This window comes from Galdieria sulphuraria, assembly GCF_000341285.1.
Source record: "Galdieria sulphuraria unplaced genomic scaffold scaf_20, whole genome shotgun sequence".
Classification (NCBI taxonomy): domain Eukaryota; phylum Rhodophyta; class Bangiophyceae; order Galdieriales; family Galdieriaceae; genus Galdieria; species Galdieria sulphuraria.
In genome coordinates, this window is record NW_005178455.1 from 65287 (window position 1) to 87410 (window position 22124).

The following is a 22124-nucleotide window of genomic DNA, read 5'->3' on the forward strand; positions in this document are numbered from 1 at the left end:
ATCCTATCGTTCTACTCACTTTATAACTATTTCAAAAGAATTCACTTAACAACTTTCCAAATATTAGACACAAAATTTCACGAATTACAAAGGCAATTACTTGAGTAACTAAGGCTTGCCATCAACTAAAACGACACTCGATATACAAAAACAGATAAATAGGACGTGTCCTACGTCAGAAAAATAGAAGAATACTTCAAAAAACAACAACTACGGGACAATAAAGTGCGAAAACTGGTCTATACTCTGTAAACGAAACACACCAAAATCAATATCCGTTTAGGATAATTACAAACAACTTGTAGATCATTCGTTTTTTTCTCATACGATGAATAACTCCACCTTAATTACCAAAGAAATCTTTTTGAACCCGACCATAGTTCTTCGATACATCGAAAACTTCCCACATGGACGCTGGATAAATATGTTTATTCCTTTCGTACCATCTCCGTTCTACAACCTGAAGTAAAAGTAAGCTAAAGCAACAAAGATTGCTTCCCTTACTAACCTTGGCAGCATGACTATCATCCTTCTCTACTGAAGCATCATTTCGAATCCTTATGTCCTCGTGCACATCAAAACAAAATAAAGAACCATTCTTCCCACGTGCTTTCATGCTTATAAGGTCATAAAACGACAAGTGATGGGGAATAATCATATCTTCTTTGATGAACATCAAGTCCTCAACCTTACAGTGCTTAAGAGTTGAAACTTTCTGCTGAACTATGCTGAGAAACTTGGCAATAGTTGTACCTTTCTTACAAGACAGCAACTTGCGCTGACCTCTACCATCCCATATGCTATATATTATATCAATCTCTTCATTCTTTACGCGTTCTTGTTCACTAAGCCATTGTTGTTTCAGTCGCTCTCTTTCTAGACGTTCCTCTTGTTCACGGTCTCTGTCTGGTAAGAACGACGTATCTACACCAGGATCCATACCAATTTTTCGGTTTTGCTTTCCAAAGAATCCTTCCTCCTTTGGGGAAAATACATCGGGCTCCTTGACAATATCTTGACCTGACGTATTAAAACCAACACCATTCGCTTTCTTGGAAGAAGCGAAACGTGTTATTTTGGCGAACTCCACTGAGTTTTCTTCTTGGTCTTCCAAACTATCTCCAAACGATAGACGACTTAAGTTTGCTCGTTTTACTCTCTTTTTCTTAGTTTCTAACTCTTCTGCTCTTCTGGAAGCGTTCTGACAAGCTGCTTCTGCCACGGCGCACCTTTCTAAATACTCCCGTCTTGCTCTAAAGTCCTGAAAAGTCACCAATCCAACAGTATCTTTTCGAAGCAAATCTTCAACAACATCTTTATGAGCAGAAAATTTATTCGAAAAGTTTGAACCGTCGTGGCTGTTCATGTCGGACAGCTTGCCTTGGTCCATTTTCAAAGTTCTCTTGTCAACCCACCCCCACAACGGTTCAGTGATCGTCGAGTGACAAAGCATTCGACGTCATCACTAGTCAATAAAACTTTCCAGAACGATGAACTCAACCAATCAATAGTTTCAGTATTCGCAAGAAGACGTAAAGTTACAAATTGCTACTCGAATAAAGACTAAAAGTTCAACACTCTATGAACACTAATGCTTCTTTTTGTGATACGTTTGACCCTATTTCCTAAACTCGTGTTTCCTTAAGCGTGCTGATGACAAGTGAATAACTGCTATTACGATAAATTTCAAAAGTACATGAGATAAACTCAAAACCTTATACTTTACAAGAACCTCAGACATCATGACGCACAAACAAACGATATCTTATATCTCTAGAAAAATATATAAAAGCTTATTCGGTCCTTTCAGGTTGCTGGGTGGGTGGTTGAGAAGCGCCAAATGAAGGCGGATACACGGTAGCGTTGCCAGTATAATACGATGGCGTAAAGGTTTCGTATTGCGTAAACAACGGATTGAATCCTACAGGCAATGTACTACTTGACTGCACCGTCGCTAAATGAGCGTGTCAAACGTGTTTCAAGCAAAGCCGCAAGCTACACTTACTCGCAAAGCCGTATGTGGGAACAACCAAGCCCAGAGCGACTCGTCTTTCAAAATCATAAACCTGTCAAATTAAGCAACGCTGCAAGAACGACGAGTATACTTACCACAGCGTCAATCTGCTGCTGCAAGGACTCACCTATAAACTGTCTATAATACTCAGCAACTAGCAGTCGGTGTGAGTAGCAAGGTACCCAATTCTGAATAGCCGTACTTACAATTCATACGGTGCCTGTTACCATCGTTATGTTGCTTACGTACAGCAGGCTTCCTTGGATTAGCTAAAAAACACAAAGCAATAGAATACACTTACCGAGTCGTGCGTTAGATAAACATCACAATAGTCACAATAGTATTTGCCCATGAAACAATCAGACTACGATTTTTAATAATCGCATCTTTTCTGTATAGACTCCTTTGAATTTCATTTATACAGTAAGCATAAATATATATGTCTAGTGAAATATTTCGATTTTCAAGTTCACTAGTAAAAGGGTGTGAATTATAAAGATCTTCAAATTGGATAGAACAACTATATTATGAAGTAACGACTACAAAGTTTGTACTGTGTAAAGAAAATCGCCATTTTAGTTCCTGAAAAGAAATTTCCCATAAAAATCAATGAGAAACCCGGGAAATAGATTTTGAACACAAGGGCATTCTCTCGAAGCTGTTTGTGAATTTTCATGGCTACTTCACCACCACCTCCACCACAACCAAAAGGTGCTGGACTACTCGCAAAGCCTCCTCCTCCTCCTCCTATTCCTCCTCCTGGGAGCAAAAATATAGCACGCAGCAATCCGTCAACTACAGCTCAACTTGCCAATAATACGGAATCTCCAGTGCCGCCGCCACCTCCTCCGGTTTCAACGAGTGGAGGAAGGGCAACAGCGGCTCCACCGCCACCTCCTCCACCATCTTCCAGTGCTGGAACGAAGAGTGTCCCTCCTCCACCTCCGCTTCAAGCTCCAAAAAGTGTGGCAAACGTAGCAACGCCTGCTCCACCGCCACCTCCTCCACCATCGTCAAGTGCCGGAACGAAGAATGTCCCTTCTCCGCCACCGCCTCAAGCTCCGTCGAGTGGTGGGAACGTAGCAAAGGCAATACCACCTCCTCCTGCTCCTCCAAATATTGGAAGCTCAAGTGCTCAAACACAAGTTATAGAAAATTCAAATCGGCAACTACCACAAAATTCGTCTAAAGTTCAGGTAAGTTTGATATGATTAAAGATATTGTACTGGATGCCTGAACAGCATCAAGCATTCTCATTTCGTCTCGGCAGATATTTCATCATCTGAAATCCAACCTGCAAACCCAAATCAGGGCGAAGCGACATCGCAAAAATCTGCAATGGCAACTTCGGATGTCGGAGCTGATCAGGATAAGGATAAAGAATTCAATTTGCGAAAACAAAGTTCTCATGGCGATAAAATCAATATGAATCCCAAGGAACCTCAAAAGGTAAGCAATCCTTTATAATACACTCTGGAAATATCGTTGATTGTCCTTTTAAAAGGCTGCTGTCCCTTCTTCGACAATTCAGCGAAAGAGACAACAGTCCAACTTGTTTTCGAAGTTAAAGCAAAAGAAACAGCCCACTACAGATCTTGAAAAGGAAGGTGTCCGTACAGAATTTGTTTACGCAGATGGAGCGCAGGAGGATGTATTGTTGTCGGGAGATTGGAATAACTGGACTCCTATTCAGATGTATCATGAAGGAGGTAACTAAAGTTTTCTTTCTTATAAGTCAATTAACCGTGATCAAGGTGGAATATGGTCGGTTGTCACTCTGGTTCCTCCAGGGACTCATGAATTTAAGTTTATCGTGGATGGAGAGTGGCGACATAGCACAAGACATCCAACTGTGGGTATTGATGAAGAAAGCAAAAATAATGTGAGAGTTGTTAAAGGCCCTCCAACGATACAGCCCAAAATGGAGTTACCAACAAAAATATCAGAGAAAGATCTCACAGACGATCAGATGGGATGCAACTGTAGCATACAGTAGCATTAAGGTCTTATATTTATCGTTCAAAAAGTATGAATAGTTTATCAGTCCATTTGTTCAATTCACGTGCAGAACAATACGGATATGACGACAGACTGCTTGTGTGAAGGATGCGTCTCGATTCTTCCAGAGACCACGAGGAGCACATTCCAACTAATAAAATATTTTTCAGTTCTCATCAGATAGAAAATCCTACTCAACTGACCTTTTGACAAAATGGTAAAATAACATCACGAGCATCTTTCAATATTCTCTCCAGTTGCACAGCTGAATATTTGTGTCCAAAACTAAACGCAGCAATCTGAGTGTCTATATATTTGTTTGCGTTATTTCACATGCATTAAATGTAAAAAGCTTCGTCTTACTAGGTTCACCATATAACTGATCTTTGCACATGGTCAGAATTCTGTCAATCACTAACAGGCCATTCTCAAGAGCATAAAAACAGACAGTTGCCAGACTTCGAGCATTTGTGGAATCTTTCTTGATTGCGGATAACACGAAAGAAGGCTCTGAAGATTACCATATCAGAACAAAAAACTCGAAACATTGATTTCATAGTACCTTGAATATTAGTTGCATATTCTTCCTTTGTAAAATCAACGAATAATTTGGTTTTCGAAGTATCCCGAGAATACAACTCCATCTTATCCGCTTCTTCGTCAAAAAACTTCATTTCTGTATAAGCAGCAAATACACATCCACATATCTCACTTAATGACGAGACTACGTTGCCTCTAGTCTTTAAGCCATCCACAGAATCAGGTTTTGAGTTCAACGAAAAATTCTTCCACAAACTTGGAAGCAAGTGTAATAAAAACAAATATATTCGTCGACACTGGCAACGGACATAAAGGTAATCTCGTTCCAACAGAGAACCTTCCCAAAAGTAAACCATTCTTCTCCATATGGTTTATAGTTGAACGACTTACCGTTTTCCGGATGAAAAACATTATTTCTCGAGAGTTGAATCAAGTCTGTTGGTTGAATGCGTGGGACATAGGAGCCTTCAATATGTAAGGAAACACTTTTTTCCAGCTGAAATACATCTCTGTCTTGACAAACTCGAAAAATTGCTTCAAAGCATAGCTTCGTAATCGATGAGATAATAGGAGACTAGACAGTCTTAAGTGTTAATATTCAGTTCTTCTAAAAGAAACTACTTACTGAGGCAGCAAAAGGTGCAATCAGAACTAGTAGCTGACCCAGTGAATGGACCAACCTTAGATTGCTAATAAAAATAACAAAACCAGGACTTCTCACTATTTGTCTCAAGGGAGTCTCCATCGCATCCAGACAGGAGAGACATAAATCCAACAAAGATTTCGGAGGCGTCTCTTTCAAAGTATTACAAAGAATGGAACTCGCAGTTTGTATCAAAGACGATATTATATGAATACTTGTTTCTACAGGAGCTAGTAGACCAGAGTGAATAAGCAACTCGTCATTGCGAAGACCACTAGAAAGCAAATTGGACGATGACTCAAGTCTAACATTCATTTGATGAACAAAACTTCCTCCATCGGCAACAAACTCCATAAACGGAATTAGCGAATTCGTAAACTTTTTTAAGAGTCATCCTTCCCGATAATAATTTTAAAGAAAATACCAACTAACCTGGCACTCTGTCAGGACACCCACATCTTCCAACGAAGCCATAGATTTTATCAAACACAACAGACTATCCAACAATGGAAGAGCAATAAAACTCTCTTGCTCATTTTCCGTATTCGAGTCATCTGCACGTGCATATCGAACAAGAGAATCAGATGATAACAAATTATCCTCGTTACTCCTCAACTGAACCGCAATGCTTCGATAAATACTCCGCTGAAAATGGCCACTAGAAAAAATGTTGTAAAATAACTGTCGCAGCCTTCCATTTGCTCGCAACAACTGATGAATATCTAAACCAAACTCTCCAAGCATCAGTCGATGAAATACTGTATACTGAATAATGACGGATAGCATTGACGAACTAACTGCCAGTTTGGATAGTGAGAGATGATGCCTTGCTTCCGAAATGAAGATATCGATGATCCATTCGATAGTAGTCTTTCGAGAATGGAACGCATGTTGACTTAAAATGTTAAATATTTGCTTAGCATCTGCAACCTTTTCGCCGGGCTGATTTGTGTCATATGTCATATATTCTGTCAAGTACTGGAATACTGTAGTAAGACTTGTCCATAACGAAAGACTTGTTGTTGAGGATTCCTTCAGCTTGAGCATCCACAAAATCAAAGTCTTGGTAGCCAAAACAAATATATTATGGGCATAGAACATACTCAATCGAGGGATAGAAAGGTCATGAAGTTTCCGCAATAGAAGAAGAACTGTCGCATGAATACTATTGTCCGATAAAAAAGTCTTCGTTGTTGGTTGTTCTTTGCTTGACATTAAGAAATCGACGAAATTCAGCAACTGCAAAATCCACGAGGAAAGCATTTCTTCCGTATTTGCCTGTTTCTTGGAATCCGAACGACACGTGGCAGCAAGCAACAACTGATACCAGCTTGAAAACAAATTTTCGAGTTGTTCAGAATGAATTGTGTCAAACGAGGTAACTATTAGAGTCAAACTAGAAAAAAGTTCCGATATATGGGATGATACTTCCAACTCTGCTATGTGAATTCCTTCATTTGCATTTCGATATGAATATTCAAAATAACACAACGCAATGAGCCGCAATGAAGATGAGAATGATTGGCAAAATAGCGAAGGATCTACAACATGAGAGATGAGATTTTCCTTCGACTGAAGTCCGTAACATGTCAGTAATTGAGTTAATATTTCCATTTTGTGAAGACCAATATAGCGAAACGCAAATAAACTTGTCGTTTGTCTACTGCAAATCAAGGACAAAAACGACAAGGACACAGCCAAGTTCTTGTCAGATAAGCTTTGGCTCTCAGCTAATACAGAGACAACTTTTACAACTGCAGAGAATATTCCTTCTCCAATTGATTCGATGTTTTCAAAACCTAACAAGTATAAACCTGCTTCTTCATCGAAACTTGTTCCTAACGAACAAAATACAAAATACAATAGAGACTCTAACACTTTGTCTCTTCTCAAAAACTTCTGCAAGTTTACATCAAAATGTAATGGTTCCCATAACGGTGCCTCAACCACCGAATCTAAAATGCTTTGACATAAGGTTGATCTCGTCTTTTGTCGAAGTGTAGAACTCAAACATGTATGAATAAAAGTATTTGAGCAGGCAGCACATGAACAAAGGGTATCTGCTGATGCGTATACCACCAATGAAAATGGAAATGAACCTAAACCAATGAACGAAAGTAACGACGAAAGATATGTCGATTCGGAAGAGATGAGATCAGAGAGGGAGCCAACAGAAGAAGGTAAAAAGCCTAGTCGATGACTTTTGAATAGCTCTGTCAAGCGCTGGACGACGATGCAACTACAACAAATGCTTTTGCATATGAATTGTAATAGTTCAAGATGTCCACTATCGAGTGCATTGATAAGTGCTGCTTCTCCTTCTCCATCTGCGGACATCATTAAGATAACATTATGAAAACAATTACTAGCAACGGATAAAATATTGTCCGTATGACAAATATCCGTATAAATTTGGTATATGACAGAGAAATATTGCGAATCTGCCAAACTATTGTGTGCTAGCAACAAAGCAATCAAGCTAGAAGCATTGAAAGCAAGTTGCCACTTATGTAAGGCAGACAAATATTCCATCTTTTTCCAGTTTGAAATGATAGTTCGGATAGTGATATGTCCAATGTTCTTCAAAATAGAAATTCCTGCTCCTTCCAATGTCCTTGATCCGGCATAGAGTTGATTAATGTAACCTTTGGCTAAATCCAGCATAGCACAAACAACTTCTAAAGCATCAGGATGTTCTATAGCCTGATTGTATTCACGACGAATTCCAATACCATCCCCTCCAAAAAGATGCTCTAATAAGTGAAATGATAATCTCTCCGAACGCATATCGTTAATAAAATGTATCAGCGAGGCTTTCAACTTTGCAGGAATCTCCAGTAGAGACAATTGCAAACATAGTACTGCTAACTCTTGAATATTACTTTCCGTCAACGTGGTTAGCAATAACTGTTCATCAGTCAAAGCACATGCATCGAGAGTGTCAATAAAGGCAGCCAGGGTGAGACCTTCTGCTTCTGACAAATAAAACAATTCCTTTGACTCCGCTTCGGTTACTTGTTCACGCCCTTTACTTAAAGCATTACAATAGTACTTTAGTGTGAGATAAATACGTTCCAGTGAAGCAAAAGGATGTCCGGAATGACTTAAAAAATTCAAGACCAAACAAGTCATCTGATGTCCTCCTTTTGCAAAGTATTTCAGCATACGAAAAAAAGAAATAACAGTTGAAAAGAATACGGGACCCGCATATGGGATTTCAGAATTTCGTTCTACAATATCGCCAATTTCAACGACAACATTGCCATAAAAAGACACCAAATTTCCTGACTGGGCATTCCATATTCGATAAGAATGGATATCACAAACTTTGCAAGCTCTTCCAGTGAGTGAAATAAGATATGCAATCAAACTGGCATTGTTGTTTGCTTCATGAGCTTCGGGTTTGACTTGTCGACACTGAAAGAAACTGACCTTCTTGCAAACTCATCTCCACGTCACCATTTTCAACTCTGTCCAGAAGCCTTACGATAGCTTCTCGACAACGAATACTCAGCATTGAACAAAGGTTTGACAAGTCAACGATATCATATATAAGTTCCGCATAGCCGTCTCTCATCAACCCTACATCTTCCAATAAACTGCCGTATCCAACATCTAGAAATTCACCTAAATGACTGTCAAGAAACTCAAAAATATGGCCTCGACACGTTAGCTGTACTAATAGATCGATTAGTGAGTCTTCATCGAGTTGAGATGTCGAATTACAATAAACGAGAAATAGGCAACTCATAAAACTAGGAACAGCTATGGCTCTAGATTCGGGAGAAAATAAGTCCGTATCACTAGGCACATTCTTTCGCAATATTTCTTCAAGACGTTGCAGAAAATCTCGATTCGATAATAGAAGATTCTTGTCACTACGTTTGGTTCTGGGATCATACAACTCAACTACTCGGGAGCGATCCAAGGCTGCATTTAACGCTAAAAACAAACTACATACGCTGTTCTTGATATCTCTCACAAAACAAGAGAAGAGATGAGCTGAGCTTCCATATGAAGATTCTTTTATCCAATGCTGTAATTGGAAATAAAACTCGAGGATTTGTTGGACCAGTTTGAAAAGTTCTACAACTTGATCGGAGGTTGACTGGCAAGTATAACACATAAGGAAAACACATAAACTAAGCAGATAAGGCTCGTCAGGAAATAAATAGCCATAGAGTTGATTGCGGTTCAACTCTATCAAAGCTCTCTCTTGATTATCATAACTCACAGATTCCAGAGCCTTCTTAACAGCATCCTTATCTAAAACATTCAGCCATCTAGAAATTCTTGAAGTGAGGTTAGAAAATAAGGCTTCTTCTTTGACTAGAATATCTCTAGAATTCAAAATGGCCTAGAAAGATAGGTAAGTTAATCCACACAAACATATGTATACCAAAATCTTACTGAAAAAGAAGGCTCTTCTTCAGGTTCCGTTAGCGGAATTCTTAGAATATCTAATAAAGCTCTCAAAATCAATCTTCGTCTATCGAGAAGAACTTGTTTCGCCCTTTCAACGGCATTCCTACGAGAAACTGTCATTTCCAACAATCAATTCGTTTCACAACCCACTCAATACTACAAAATCCATCCTCGCTTTTGACTTCCCATAATAGCTCAGCTGCTTCTAGCTCATGGATATCCAACGCATCTGTAGAATAGAAACAAAAATATTCATAAAACTAGGCAAACAAAACCGAGCACTTACCACTCAACAAAATAACAGCCCTTCCAAAATCTTCAGCGACTCTTCTTTTTGAACCTTGTAACACAATCACACCTTCCGATATAATTTGCTGCCGCGCTTGTTCGTCCCTTCCTCTATTCAAACTAGTTGGGTACTGCTTGAAAAGAAAAACCGATACTTCCTTACTTTTTTAACTTTGGATCAAGAGGATTGGAGAGAACTGAGTGCCATATTCTCAGTTCTTGTGGCTCAATGGTCACAGACTTGAGCAACTCTCTTAAACAACTCATACAAAAGTTTCTCCACACAAATCTTTATTATGCATTGGAGTCATTCGAAATGTCTTGGTGCGGTTTAAAGAACGCACCCTCTACAAGTGTCGTCTCGGGCTGATATTTGCCGTATTCAGTTAACTGTTCTGTTATACTCGTCAGAATACTACCGACTTGCGAAAAGTCCAAATTCTAGTATAAACTTTAAGAAACATAAACCAAAATCAAATATTGAAAGCATACCAGGTTCGTACATAATTGTCGCGCAAGTAAACGTATAAATTCCTCTGACAATGGAAAGTCCAACACAAAATTTCCACAATAACTCTCATCTCCAAAAAACAAAATGAGTTCAACGGCTTCCTTCCACATTTCCATATCGTCAGTTATGCATATCTGCTGATAGTCAATAGCGGACCTAATAATATTCTCGCAAATATAGGATAGGTTATTATACTTCTTGTTTGCAGTGCTATCACCCATTCCAATTTTCTCTTCTCCCCCATTTTTTGAAAGTCGTGTGTGTGCGTTGACTCGTTCGTCTGAGTGTATTATCGGCAGCCTAAGCTCTATTCGTATAGGAGCTTTATGAAACGAAGTAGTTGCTTCTATAAAAGGTTCCAAGTTGGGACAGTAATTGTACTCTGCAAGCTCTGGTTGTAATTCACAAGTAGTTGTTACTTTGGGCTGCATTTGTAATAAAGAGGATAAATAGTTTTGGGTTGAACTAGATTCCTGATGTAACGCAGTATCTATACTGTCTCGATAACGGCGATGTATCTCTTCATCCACATGGTTAACCCAAACGTATTCGTCTGCACTGAATCCGACGTTATCTCCAGATTTCTCTTTAGTAGACTCAAGTTGCTTCATATCGTTGTCAGTAAGATGAACTTGTTCAATAAGACAAGCACGCGCAGTATGGAACTTTTGCAACGAGCAATTGTCGTGGAATGATATCAATTCATCCCTCGCTGCTTCCTTGCACAAATTCTCGCTGCTCACAGGGAGATTTCCACTGCTTTCAGATAAAAGTTGCTCTTCCAAGTTGCTGAATGAAATGCTACCAGACGATTCAGTTTGGTCCATAATAAAACTTTCAGTTTCTATGGCGCAAGTTCTAGTTATACGATCCCATTCGGTTTGGATGCAAGAATAATCATTGGACTGCGACGTTGTCGTCTGTTTCCCTAGTATCTTTGGAGTTCGTCGTTTCTTGCAAGATTTCAGTATTCCTGTTCCACCCTGTTCCGATTCTAACAATGGAAGCTCCTTCCGCAATGTTTGATACGCATTTAATATTTTCCAAACAATTTCTCGAGAGAGCTTCTTGCATTGACCTGACAAATACTTGCCCACAGTATTCTTTCCAATTCTCGCAGCCTTTGCAAATTCTCTTCTCGACAATCCATGGCATTTTAAAAAAGCATTGATTTCTTGTCTCCAAGGTTCAAACTCTGCAACCGAATTTGGAATAGATAAACCAACAAACTCTAATAAATCATGGAGTGATCGCTTTCCATGAAAGTCGGAGAAATCTGGACTTTTTTCAGGCTCTTCAGATAAATAGTAAGGAGGGTCTATAGAAATATGCGATACCCCTCCAGCTCGTGTTTGCTTCCATGCATTTTGAGTATCACTGCATTTCAAGCACAGTGACCTTCGACAGTTGTCGTCAAAAAGAATGTTTGCATTTGACTCTTCAAGCACTGTGCCACGGCACGCAGCCACATAAGAAGGATGCTTAGCATTCAAAAATTGCGAATGTTCTCTGTTCCAGTAAACGCCTTGATTCGCTCTATCCCTTTCTTGCGGATATAACCAATTCTTCGTCTCTGTAGGATATCTACAACTTTCCGACTTTGACTGAGTATTTCGAATACACCCAGCTTCATTGTTATGCAAAGGTATGAAGCTGGTGTACGAGGGAAGGTTTCGAAGACTCGGTTGGAACTCTTCTGACGCGGAACTTGACAAGTTCTCCGAATAGGACCCAATAAAGGAAGGTAAAAGTTGACAAGAACATGCTGTATCGCTCTTATTTAAGGGAGGGAGTTCATCCTTCAAATATTTTTCACACAAGTCTTCCCTCTCTTCCTCCACCAGCTGCACACTTTGAGTGTACACTTCCAACTCCTCCAGAGCCCTAGCGTTCATTGAGTTTCCAAGCTCATCAATAGTTTTCGCTGAAACATTTTCTTGGGCTCTCCAATACAAACTGCCTTCAACCAAGTCCGGTAAGGATTCCTGTTCTTGCCAGTTACTTGAAGTTAAAACCTCCTCTGCGAGACCCTTTTCTCCTTGAATCCAGTCCTCGTGTACTACTTGTTTTTCTTGCATATGAGACGACTCTCTACAAAAAAATTCATATGTAAATAGAGATAATTATCAGGTTTCAAGCTTTGCAACTTACAGCTGGCCAGTAAAATCACTCATTGATTCGAAGAAGCTGTCCAACTCGAAAACCATCTAAGAAACCCTGAGTAACGCATTAACAACTAAAAATGGACTTGTCCCAACCTGAAACTTGAAACAGTTAAGAAAATACCACACGACAAAGAAGCGCAAAACATAACCCAATAATGGATGAGGCCATTGCAAATCCGTCAATTGACTAAAAATCAGCAGAGACGGTCGATTGGGAGAGAAACTTGGATGGAGTCTGATGCGGTACATGTCGTTGTAGGAAGCATTGGCTATTGCTGATATCTTGTTCTAGTGGGAAATGGATTTGTCACTGTTCGATATCGAGTCAAAAGAGAAAGCTCTTCTCGAACAAATGCAGGTGAGTGGCTATGAGCACGAGTTTATTTTGAGAGTCGACTGTTCAATAGGCATATCAAGCAAAGCTGGACGAACTTCGGCGTATAAGAAAGTCTCAGAGAAGAAGACCTAAAAGATTACCATCTTCCGGTTCACTCGACTCCGTGTAAGCTTTTCATTGAGTGTCCTCAGTGTTGGAGTGCTAAACAGATTGTAGTCCTTCTGGTACCTCGACAACTGCTTCAGAAGCTGCTCCACAATACAAAAGAGTTATTTGTGTGAGCTTGCAATTGCCTTCGGAAGGAACTTGTTCAAGTAGATCGTTGTTTCAGACAGGACTTGCGAATGGTTGGTTCTGCTCCACTAGTTTGATATGAGTCACGAGTTTGTTTTGTGATGATATTTGTAGGTATTATTGATTTCCAGTCAATGAATAATTTGCCTTTTGCTTTTGTTGGATGCGCTCCTTCAACAACTACAGTGGGAAGTCCTAATGCAACAGAAAAACGGAGGTTACATGGAGAACAGTTCTTTCCTGTGCTTTTACCACAAGAAAGTTTTGAACAGTACTTTTCATTTTGTAGACAAATCTTGTGGAACTTGTTGCATTACAATTTTTCAAAGCTACTAAGTAGCGATGCATTTGAGTTGCACAGAGGATGGTAACTTTGAAAGTCGTTTCTTCAAATAGTAAAGTATTCTGACATGACGTAATAGGGAAGTTTATAGAGAAGTTAACATTCAGTTTGCAGAAGCAGTTTGTGAAGTTTATGAAGACGGTGATATGATTTGGATCCACGATTATCATTTCATGTTACTTCCTGAAATGATTAGAAGTCGTCTATGGTATGCAAAGATTGGAATATTCTTATATACACCGTTTCCAAGTTTTGAAGTGTTCCGGTCCTTTCCTTGGAGAACTGAATTGCTCTCTGGATTGTTGGGTAACTCCTTCATTTTGTATCCATACAGAAAGTTTGAATATTGTCGATCATTTTAGGTTCGAGTTTGGTTGGTTTTCATAACTACGACTCATCAAGACACTTTTCGGAGTCCTGTTCACGTCTCTTAGGTACAGAAGGAACTCCAAAGGGAATTGAAGTTCGTTCGTTAAACGCAAATGGTCATCTTTGTGAAATTGGAATCTATCCGTATGGGATCGATATATTGTCACTGCGCAACTTGGCGAATAAACAGTCTGTAAAGTCGAGAATGAACAGTCTTAAAGAAAAGTTTTCAGGGAAGCAAGTCATTGTTGGTTTGGATAGATTGGATGATCAATTTGCTGGTATTCCATTGAAACTTTTGGCTTTTTATGAATTATTGAAAAGAAATAGAAAATGGCAACAAAAAGTCGTATTTGTAGAGGTTCTTTTTTGTTTCTTTCTATAATACATTGTTATTATGACGTATTCTTTTTAGATCGCAGTTGCCTCAGAACGACCATCTCAAACCTGTCTCAAACAAGCAGAACATGTTTACGAACTCGTTGGACTTATCAACTCTGAGTTTGGAACTTTTGGTTTTTGCCCTCTTCATTTCGTCAACAGGGAACTTAGTCCAGAAGACGTTTGTGCTTTATTGTCGATTGGAGATATTTGTATAGTTTCTTCTACAAGAGATGGCATTAGTTTGGTTTCTTATGAGTGGGTAGTAAGTGTATTTGCTTCTTCTACTCTGAAACTCAGATAAGCTGACTGTGGTCTTCTGTTAGTTGTGTCAGCATTCAGGCAATCACGGTGTTTTGGTTCTCTCCGAATTTTCAGGATCAGCGTTATCTTTTTCTAGTGCGCAACACGTAAATCCTTGGAATACGGATGAACTGGTATCGGTTATTGAAAATTCTCTTTCTATGACTCGTCATGAGCGAAAATTGAGACATGACGTGGCTTATGATTTTGTCTCTACACATACAGTTAAACTGTGGAGTAATAATTTTTTACAAGGTAGGAACAGCATCACTTGGTCTTTATTTGTTCTGGTTATCATTTCTTGTCTACAGACCTGGAAGAAGTGGAAGATAATCGCCTTAGCACGAAGCAAATTGTATTTTTGGATCCCAACAAAGTTGTGGAAGCATATCGAAACGCAAATGGAAGACGAATCCTATTTTTGGATCACGGTGGCACTTTGGCTCCATTTCAAAGTATTGTTCCTTTGGCTGGTCCTGGGGCTTCAGTCGTGCGTAATATACATCGATTGGCGTTGAATTCACAAAATGTATTGATGATTGTATGCGAGAGAGATCGGACAACGGTATCTCGCTGGTACCAGATTCCAACTTTTGTAGAAAATGAGCAAAGTTTTCACATTTCTTCTTCATTCAATAGCTTTGTTGGTGTAGAACAGTTTTCTGATGCTAATAATTGGAAACCAATATCTTCCGTATCTGCATCAGCATCGGATTCCTACTGTTCCTTATCCACCATGGACGATTCCACTATACCCAATGCAGGTTCCAAGATTGGTCTTGGTTGTGAAGATGGCTTTTTTATTCGACGTTCGGGAATGGAACAATGGGAGGAGTTGCATATCAATGCGTTCAAAAATGTGACACATTGGGAAAGTTATGTGTTGCCTATATTACAAAATTTTACGGAGCGCACACCAGGTTCAGTCATTGAGAGAGGAGAAGTGTCTTTGACATGGTATTATCAAGATTCAGACCCTGACTTTGGAGAGTGGCAAGCGAGAGAATTGCATAAACACTTGGAAAGTATTGTTGTGCAGGTATCATTTCCTTTTATATATAGGTTGGCATAAAACTGAAATGATTTTTGTTGATAACAGCATTTGCCATTGGATATCGTTACAGGAGATGAACATTGTCGTTGGTTGAAGATACGACCAAATGGTGTGAAAAAGTATATAGCATTGGAAAAAATATTGGAAATGATAGACTACGACTTTGATTTTTTGCTTTGTATCGGAGATGATCGATCAGATGAGGAAACCTTTGAATGGATACGTAGTAAAGAATATGCGGGTTGGGATATGGACAAAATATTTACTTGTAGAGTTGGTCGTGATTACCATAGCAATGCTATGTTTATGGTGAATAGCGTTCAAGAAGTTGCCAGTTTGTTGGACCAACTTATAGATGGAAATCAATCATAGCGCATCCATCGACTCGAATGGTGATTTCGGAACTGCTAGAAATGTGTCATAACGATAAAAACTGACAAGAGAGCGAAAAATATTGGCGGATTTTACTCAAACAACGAACAACTATTTCTTTATCCACAAGTTGCCACAAACTGATTGCCAGATGGAACCTTGCGTTTACTACTTGATGAATGACGGCTCTTCTCTAAACGAATATTTCCGTATTTCTGTGTAATGAAACGGAAAAAGTCCCTCCAAACAAGTTCAAAATAGGTAGTTTTCCGCACATCTTCAGGAACACTGGAGCCATTCACTTCGTGATAGATCTTCCTAGGACTGATACAACCCAACGCTAGCCAAGGTGAAATCTTGCAAGAAAAATCGGCACCCAAATAGGCTCCGGCAGTAGTGGAACTTATTTCCGTGCTTCTCATCTCAGAAAGGTAATCTTCCATTCTTTTCAAAGATTCCGACTCTCCTCCTCTGAAACCATGAATACTACGAGGATTCGATTCACCGGGAATTCGCTCTGGAGACGCATCTAATCCAAGTTCAGTGAGTGTTGGAATTTCACCAGGTTCACAACGAGGCCTAGGTGGAAAAGCTTCAGAAAGTTCCAAAGGTTCTCTTATCTTTCCACCAGTCTCAACACTTTCACGAAACTTGGTATAAATATCCGGCATATTCTCAACCTGAAAAGGCAGATCCTCAGCTTGATAAAGAGTATTGCTCCATAAGAGGGTCATCTCTACTCCAATACTCTCCAAAGCATCTCCCACATCTTCTTCCACAATGAGATCTTCGTAAGTGACTTCTCTGTGACAAAACACTCGTTTACACCCAGTCTGACGGCAAAGTTCGGGCAATACTTCTTCCGGACGACCAAGGCGAACTATTAAATCACTTCCTTTCGCACGAAAAGACTTTCGAAGGTCTTCCACTGAATCAATTAAAAACTGCGCGCGATACCGACCCGTTTTCTCAAAACCAAAGGAAGTTTTGCCAAACTGCCTAGGGTCAAAACAATAAACGGGCAGTATCAGACTACCTTCCTCTGCTGCCCGGAATAACGCAGGATTATCGTGTAAGCGAAGATCATTTCTAAACCAAACAATTATTTTCGAGCCCTAAAATAGGTTTTATACAACCAATTCTGTACTAGTAAGGATTCCAAACCTTGTAGGCCTGTCCTGCACTCTCACCAAAGTTCTCACCGAGGGGAGAAAACAACGGCGCCGTTTTCAAGTGACGCTGGTTGTCAGACTTGTGATTCTTCGGTTGTTTTGTTTGTTCAGGACTTGCAAAGGAAAGTGCATCCGTTCCTGTGGCAACAATCCTTTCATAACCTTTGGCCTTCGAACGTCTTCCACCAAGGGTAAGTCGTTGCCCATTCTTGGTGCATGGCAACAAGGTCACTGAGTGTTTACAAGAAAGACTTATCTTGCAAACAGAAAATCCTATATGTGATACAAAAGAAAGAATAGCAACGGGGGATCCTTCTTTTGTGGTCTTCATCGTAAATCACAAAACACTAAATCTCTTTCGAGGCACACGAAGAAAGCCACCACTAATGAATGACGGACTGCTTTCCGAGTCAAAGGTCAACAAGTGATTCAACTATTTACATAAATATCTTTGATCATACACGCACGTATATTCCGACATAAAGAATTGAAAGAAAAGTATCAGCAATTTATTATTTTCATTAGTATTCTGTTGAACTTGGAGGAACCGAAACTAAAGATTGCCAAACCACCGAGTTGCACTTGAAACCTGAGCCAAAGGCAATTTGCCAGATTCTATGACCTCTACGCATCCTTCCACTACGTTCGATATATTCTAATTCATACCAGACAGATGCTGACGAAGTATTTCCAAAACGGTACAAAACAAATCTAGATGGCTTCACATCTTCCTGAAAAAACAAATCAATACGAACCAATCGATCTATAATAAAAAACACCCACTTCACTTAGTTTTAAAACTTTTTCCAATGCGTCAATCACAGCTCGTCCACCAGTATGAATACAAAAGTGTTGAAATGCTTTATGAAAATCAGGAACATAGGGATTCAAGTTGCGGTATAGAGATGTTTTACGCAAAAAATAATTCCAGAAAAAGTGAATATGTTCGGAAATAGGCAAAACAAGAGGACCCAATGTCGTAATGTTGTGTTTCAAAGCCTTACCAGCAATATCCATAATAGACTTGGAGAGACGAACTCCTCTTACTCCTGAAAGCCTTTGTTAACAAAAGGGAGACTAAAACATTCACACATACCTTCACTATCTTCTTCCTGATATATACTAGTGTAAGCATTATCATCAGCACCAAAATGAGTTCGAACAGTATAATTCAAACGGTATTTCGAAAACTTCCTGTCCTTTGAACGATTACTTAATAATATTGCAGCACCACCCATACGAAACAGCGTATTCGTCACCAACATGGATCGCTCATGACCAATATACCAGTTCTGAGTTATATTCTCTGTAGAGATGATAACTGCAACAGAATTTGCATGTGCAGTCAAAAGATCTTTTGCAAGATCCACTGCAATCAAACCCGCAGAACATCCCATTCCGGAAAGGTTATAAGATAAAATAGAACTCTTCATCTTGAAATGATTCACTACCATTGCTGAAAGTGAAGGAGTTGGATTAAAAAGACTACAATTCACAATCAATATATCTATATCCTGTGGACAGAATCCTGTCTTCTCAAACAAACTAGTCAGACAGCCAAAAATAACTTCTTCAGCTTCTTGTCGAGCTGCCTTCATATTCAATACTTTGGATGGTTGGCCAATACGTTTGATCTCCTCTCCACCTTGTAGAATTCCATCAGGAAAATAAGTGTGGTCTCCAATACCAGAAGATTTCAAAAGCTTCTCCTGAAAAAGGATATCTTCCTCATTAAATAAACCAATTAACCTAGTTAGATTCAGGAAAGACTCGTGTGTTACAAGATTCTTCTCAGGAGGTTTAAATGTAGCAAAGTCAACCAAATATACAGGACGTTTCCTGTGTAGCTCATAAGCAACTTGTAGAAGAGTAAATAAAGTTGCCGCAGCGATCAGTTCGATAGTCCTGAGCCTTAAATGTTTTAATAAGACCCCAATTTGCTCAAAGCTTACGTAGGCTCGTGACAAAAAGTACGCGAGTGCGACAACCGATAATGCAGTGACAAGTCTCCTCGAGCTCAGAGGATCAATTGTCCTATAACCTTCTTCTACATCTTTCAAGGACGCACTCCTAGCAGTAGGATCCCTCGAATAAAATTCTGTAACTCTTTGCCAAGCCGCCTTGGAAGACTCTGAAAGTGCTTGCAACTTTGAACCACTACCTATCACAAAAGTTGGTGACTGCAATACAAAAAATCCAAAAGATACGAACGCTTTCTTTCTTTCCCATTCATATCCGCTTGCATGCTTTGACTACCTTCCAACAAAGGTTCGGCACTTGCTGAGAGCTCCTTCTCGTCTCTCATTCCTTCCACAAGAAAATTCCAGTTCTTTTGTCAAGTAGACATTAGAATTTTAAAAAAATTTGGATTCGCCGGGCTTCGATCCCGGTGCCTCACGGATGCGAACCGTGCACTCTACCAATTGAGCTACGAACCCGATAAAGTGCTGAAGGGAATGCTACAATATCTATATGCATTTTGAATTTTTTTTCAAGGAATTCCTACAAAAATATCTTCCAGTAAAAAAACAAAGATAAGACGCTGTACTTGCATGGAAATCATCAGATAGAAGCTCTAACAATGCAAACATATCTGAAATGATATAAAAGGTTCTGTTTGGTTTCATTCATGACAGATCATCATTTTCCAGCATGTCTTTATGTGGAAAGTAAATACATATTAAAATTGTTTGTTGAGAAGCAAACCTTGATATTATGTAACATTCAAACTTGATTCTTTCAAGCAAAAGGCTCTGAGCGCAACTCTTTATGCAATAACAAGTTATTCCTTTACACGCAAGAACTGAACTCACGCTAGTCGCAAGCAAAACTTATATAAAAAGAGAAAGGTGTATAAAGCAACATGAAAAAAAGGAACTATACACGATACTTTTAAATAAACAAGGGCCAAGTATGATAGGCTCAAATAATAAACGGATAACTTCCTATTCCTGTTCCGATTACGGATATTCGTTGATGTGTTCTCAATCGAATTTTGGCTGCGATTGAGAGTCCGCATCTCTCTATACCGATCATACGCAACGAAGGACATTTTTGAACAAGAGAACAAATTCCATCACCGACATTGGTGTAGCTCAAATTGAGTGAGGTAAGATGCGACAAACCTAAATACTTCTTATAAGAACAGGTCTCTAAAACAAAGAACAGTGACACTTACAAGACAAGTGTATCAATCCAGCATCGGTAATACGATGATTCTGTGATAGATTTAAAGTTCGAAGTGCACGCAACTTGCCTATGCTTTCAAGACCAGCGTCAGTTACTCCTCCAGCACATACTTCCAAAGATTCCAGGGTCGAAATTTCCGAAATATGTCTCAAACCATTGTCTGTCACTTTGGCACCAAAAAGATCAAGATGCTTCAGGTGTTTTAATTTCTTTAGATATGCCAAACCATCATCACTGATGCCTCGCGTATCCAAACTAAGTGACTCCAGTTTTGTAAGATTCTTCAAATGTTCCAAACCGGAGTTTGACACAGAAGTATATGCAAGAATCAACGTCTCCAAACTGGTCAAATTTGCCAATCCGCTTAGTCCCGAGCTCGAAACTGTAGTATCCGTCAAATCCAAGCATTTCAGTTGTTCAAGCCTTGATAGGTGTTCTACTGCAAAATCACCGATAAGACAAGAATCCTGAACACAGCATTTTGTAAAGAAAATACATACGTATTGAACTTTCCAACTTACCAGATTAAGATACTGCAACTTCAACATATTTCCGAGGTACAACGAAACTCCTCGTTCCGATATTTTTGTATATCCCAAGTTCAGTTTACGAATTCGTGGAAGAGCATAGATAGTGGCAAGAAAAGGATCACCAACACTACAGCCTTCCACATCTAGTTCTCTCAAACTATATAATCCACGTAGATACTGAGCATCTCTGTCGCTAAAACCGGTACCGGCCACTTTCAAAACCCGTAATCTCGGCATACCTTTGAAAATTACTTTTTGTATTCTAGAAGAAAACAAATTAGAGACGTTTACCTGGTAAAAACCTTCCAAAGTTTTGAGATACTCGGGTTTTCGAAATATTGAGATATCGCATTCTATGAAAGTTGCTTAAAATAGTCAAGCCTTCATCTGAGAGTCGAAAACACCAAGCACAATTGAAATCTTCCAACTTTGTTAGCCTATTTAAGCTTTGCAAAAATGAGTCTGAAACTTCGGAACATTGTTCAATATCAAGACGAGTCAGGTTATGTAAGTTCGCAAGATACGATAAACCTTCGCTCGTAATTTGCTTGCAAGACTTTAAAACTAAAACTTTCAGATATTTCAGTCCAGCCAAATGTTGAAGGCCCTCTGATGTGATCTGTACACAACCAGCAAGGTCCAAATAAGTAAGTGAGACTATTTCTGCAAGATTAGACAAGCCTTCATCGGATATAAATTTGCAGTCTTTCAGTTCTAAACGACTTAAAGTACTTAGGTTTTGCAGATAAAAAAGCCAATCGTTGGTAACCTAACTTAAAAGCTAAGGAAAAAATTGGAAGAAAAACGACAATATTACCTGAAGCTGTGAAGTGAAACGCAATCTATATACACAGTGCTGTTGCAATGTCTCCAAAAATTCGCAATTTAAGCGTCTTGATTCTACAAGATATTCAACAAGACGTTGTATTAACTCTCTTGGAAGCTTTGTATCATCTAGAAGAAGTAACTTAGTCTGTGGAGGTCGAGTATGACACAAACTACCTATAAACGACGGGTGTTCACCCAACTTGCGCAAGCACAACTCCAACAAAGACGGTGGTAAAGTTGTAGACAGCCGTTTCTGGTAATATTCTGGAAGCGCTCTCTCAAAAATAATTTCTTCTCCAGTTTCTTTACCGTCCAATTCCTTGCCAGCTTTACTACAACCGACCCCCATGAATGGTTAACAAAAGTGG

General features: G+C 39.3%; 10 protein-coding genes and 1 non-coding gene across 12 annotated transcripts; 3 read left to right on the forward strand and 8 right to left on the reverse strand.

Moving 5' to 3' along the window:
• Positions 1–4: 4 nt before the first annotated feature.
• Gasu_26880 (uncharacterized protein) lies at positions 5–1594 on the reverse strand. Its single transcript, XM_005706364.1, has 2 exons — positions 509–1594; positions 5–460 (listed from the first exon to the last, which is right to left on the reverse strand). Exons 1-2 carry the CDS (start codon positions 1451–1453, stop codon positions 344–346), a joined length of 1062 nt encoding a protein of 353 aa, XP_005706421.1. The 5' UTR covers positions 1454–1594; the 3' UTR covers positions 5–343.
• An 85-nt stretch (positions 1595–1679) lies between these two features.
• Positions 1680–2414, reverse strand: Gasu_26890 (U1 small nuclear ribonucleoprotein C). Its single transcript, XM_005706365.1, has 5 exons — positions 2316–2414; positions 2221–2269; positions 2110–2168; positions 2006–2066; positions 1680–1954 (listed from the first exon to the last, which is right to left on the reverse strand). The coding sequence occupies exons 1-5, from the start codon at positions 2364–2366 to the stop codon at positions 1794–1796; spliced, it is 381 nt and encodes a 126-aa protein (XP_005706422.1). The 5' UTR covers positions 2367–2414; the 3' UTR covers positions 1680–1793.
• A 150-nt stretch (positions 2415–2564) lies between these two features.
• On the forward strand, positions 2565–3325 carry Gasu_26900 (uncharacterized protein). Its single transcript, XM_005706366.1, has one exon. The coding sequence runs from the start codon at positions 2689–2691 to the stop codon at positions 3223–3225; it is 537 nt and encodes a 178-aa protein (XP_005706423.1). The 5' UTR covers positions 2565–2688; the 3' UTR covers positions 3226–3325.
• A 19-nt stretch (positions 3326–3344) lies between these two features.
• Gasu_26910 (hypothetical protein) lies at positions 3345–4035 on the forward strand. Of its 2 annotated transcripts, XM_005706367.1 has the most exons (3): positions 3345–3463; positions 3519–3723; positions 3769–4035. In XM_005706367.1, the coding sequence occupies exons 1-3, from the start codon at positions 3353–3355 to the stop codon at positions 4008–4010; spliced, it is 558 nt and encodes a 185-aa protein (XP_005706424.1). In that variant the 5' UTR covers positions 3345–3352; the 3' UTR covers positions 4011–4035. The 2 variants fall into 2 exon arrangements, with proteins under 2 accessions (XP_005706424.1, XP_005706425.1); XM_005706368.1 differs by having other exon boundaries at positions 3519–3775.
• A 4-nt stretch (positions 4036–4039) lies between these two features.
• Gasu_26920 (uncharacterized protein) lies at positions 4040–9774 on the reverse strand. Its single transcript, XM_005706369.1, has 9 exons — positions 9606–9774; positions 8628–9552; positions 5628–8581; positions 5178–5573; positions 4943–5126; positions 4575–4889; positions 4376–4522; positions 4216–4319; positions 4040–4163 (listed from the first exon to the last, which is right to left on the reverse strand). Exons 1-9 carry the CDS (start codon positions 9738–9740, stop codon positions 4068–4070), a joined length of 5256 nt encoding a protein of 1751 aa, XP_005706426.1. The 5' UTR covers positions 9741–9774; the 3' UTR covers positions 4040–4067.
• A 395-nt stretch (positions 9775–10169) lies between these two features.
• Positions 10170–12774, reverse strand: Gasu_26930 (uncharacterized protein). Its single transcript, XM_005706370.1, has 4 exons — positions 12678–12774; positions 12571–12626; positions 10401–12510; positions 10170–10349 (listed from the first exon to the last, which is right to left on the reverse strand). The coding sequence occupies exons 2-4, from the start codon at positions 12624–12626 to the stop codon at positions 10203–10205; spliced, it is 2313 nt and encodes a 770-aa protein (XP_005706427.1). The 5' UTR covers positions 12678–12774; the 3' UTR covers positions 10170–10202.
• A 10-nt stretch (positions 12775–12784) lies between these two features.
• Gasu_26940 (alpha,alpha-trehalose-phosphate synthase (UDP-forming)) lies at positions 12785–16085 on the forward strand. Its single transcript, XM_005706371.1, has 11 exons — positions 12785–12827; positions 12877–12942; positions 12992–13086; positions 13138–13268; positions 13330–13582; positions 13638–13864; positions 13921–14288; positions 14343–14573; positions 14635–14866; positions 14923–15650; positions 15711–16085. The coding sequence occupies exons 1-11, from the start codon at positions 12813–12815 to the stop codon at positions 16035–16037; spliced, it is 2673 nt and encodes an 890-aa protein (XP_005706428.1). The 5' UTR covers positions 12785–12812; the 3' UTR covers positions 16038–16085.
• A 4-nt stretch (positions 16086–16089) lies between these two features.
• Gasu_26950 (photolyase/blue-light receptor) lies at positions 16090–17614 on the reverse strand. The gene is made up of 2 exons (XM_005706372.1): positions 17202–17614; positions 16090–17152 (listed from the first exon to the last, which is right to left on the reverse strand). The coding sequence occupies exons 1-2, from the start codon at positions 17538–17540 to the stop codon at positions 16157–16159; spliced, it is 1335 nt and encodes a 444-aa protein (XP_005706429.1). The 5' UTR covers positions 17541–17614; the 3' UTR covers positions 16090–16156.
• A 15-nt stretch (positions 17615–17629) lies between these two features.
• Positions 17630–19534, reverse strand: Gasu_26960 (chalcone synthase). The gene is made up of 4 exons (XM_005706373.1): positions 19421–19534; positions 18306–19370; positions 17993–18258; positions 17630–17940 (listed from the first exon to the last, which is right to left on the reverse strand). The coding sequence occupies exons 1-4, from the start codon at positions 19512–19514 to the stop codon at positions 17731–17733; spliced, it is 1635 nt and encodes a 544-aa protein (XP_005706430.1). The 5' UTR covers positions 19515–19534; the 3' UTR covers positions 17630–17730.
• A 40-nt stretch (positions 19535–19574) lies between these two features.
• On the reverse strand, positions 19575–19647 carry Gasu_nc0028. Its single transcript has one exon. It is a non-coding gene; the product is annotated as a tRNA-Ala (tRNA).
• A 313-nt stretch (positions 19648–19960) lies between these two features.
• Positions 19961–22124, reverse strand: Gasu_26970 (leucine-rich repeat family protein). Its single transcript, XM_005706374.1, has 5 exons — positions 21746–22124; positions 21220–21697; positions 20920–21167; positions 20388–20865; positions 19961–20334 (listed from the first exon to the last, which is right to left on the reverse strand). Exons 1-5 carry the CDS (start codon positions 22103–22105, stop codon positions 20132–20134), a joined length of 1767 nt encoding a protein of 588 aa, XP_005706431.1. The 5' UTR covers positions 22106–22124; the 3' UTR covers positions 19961–20131.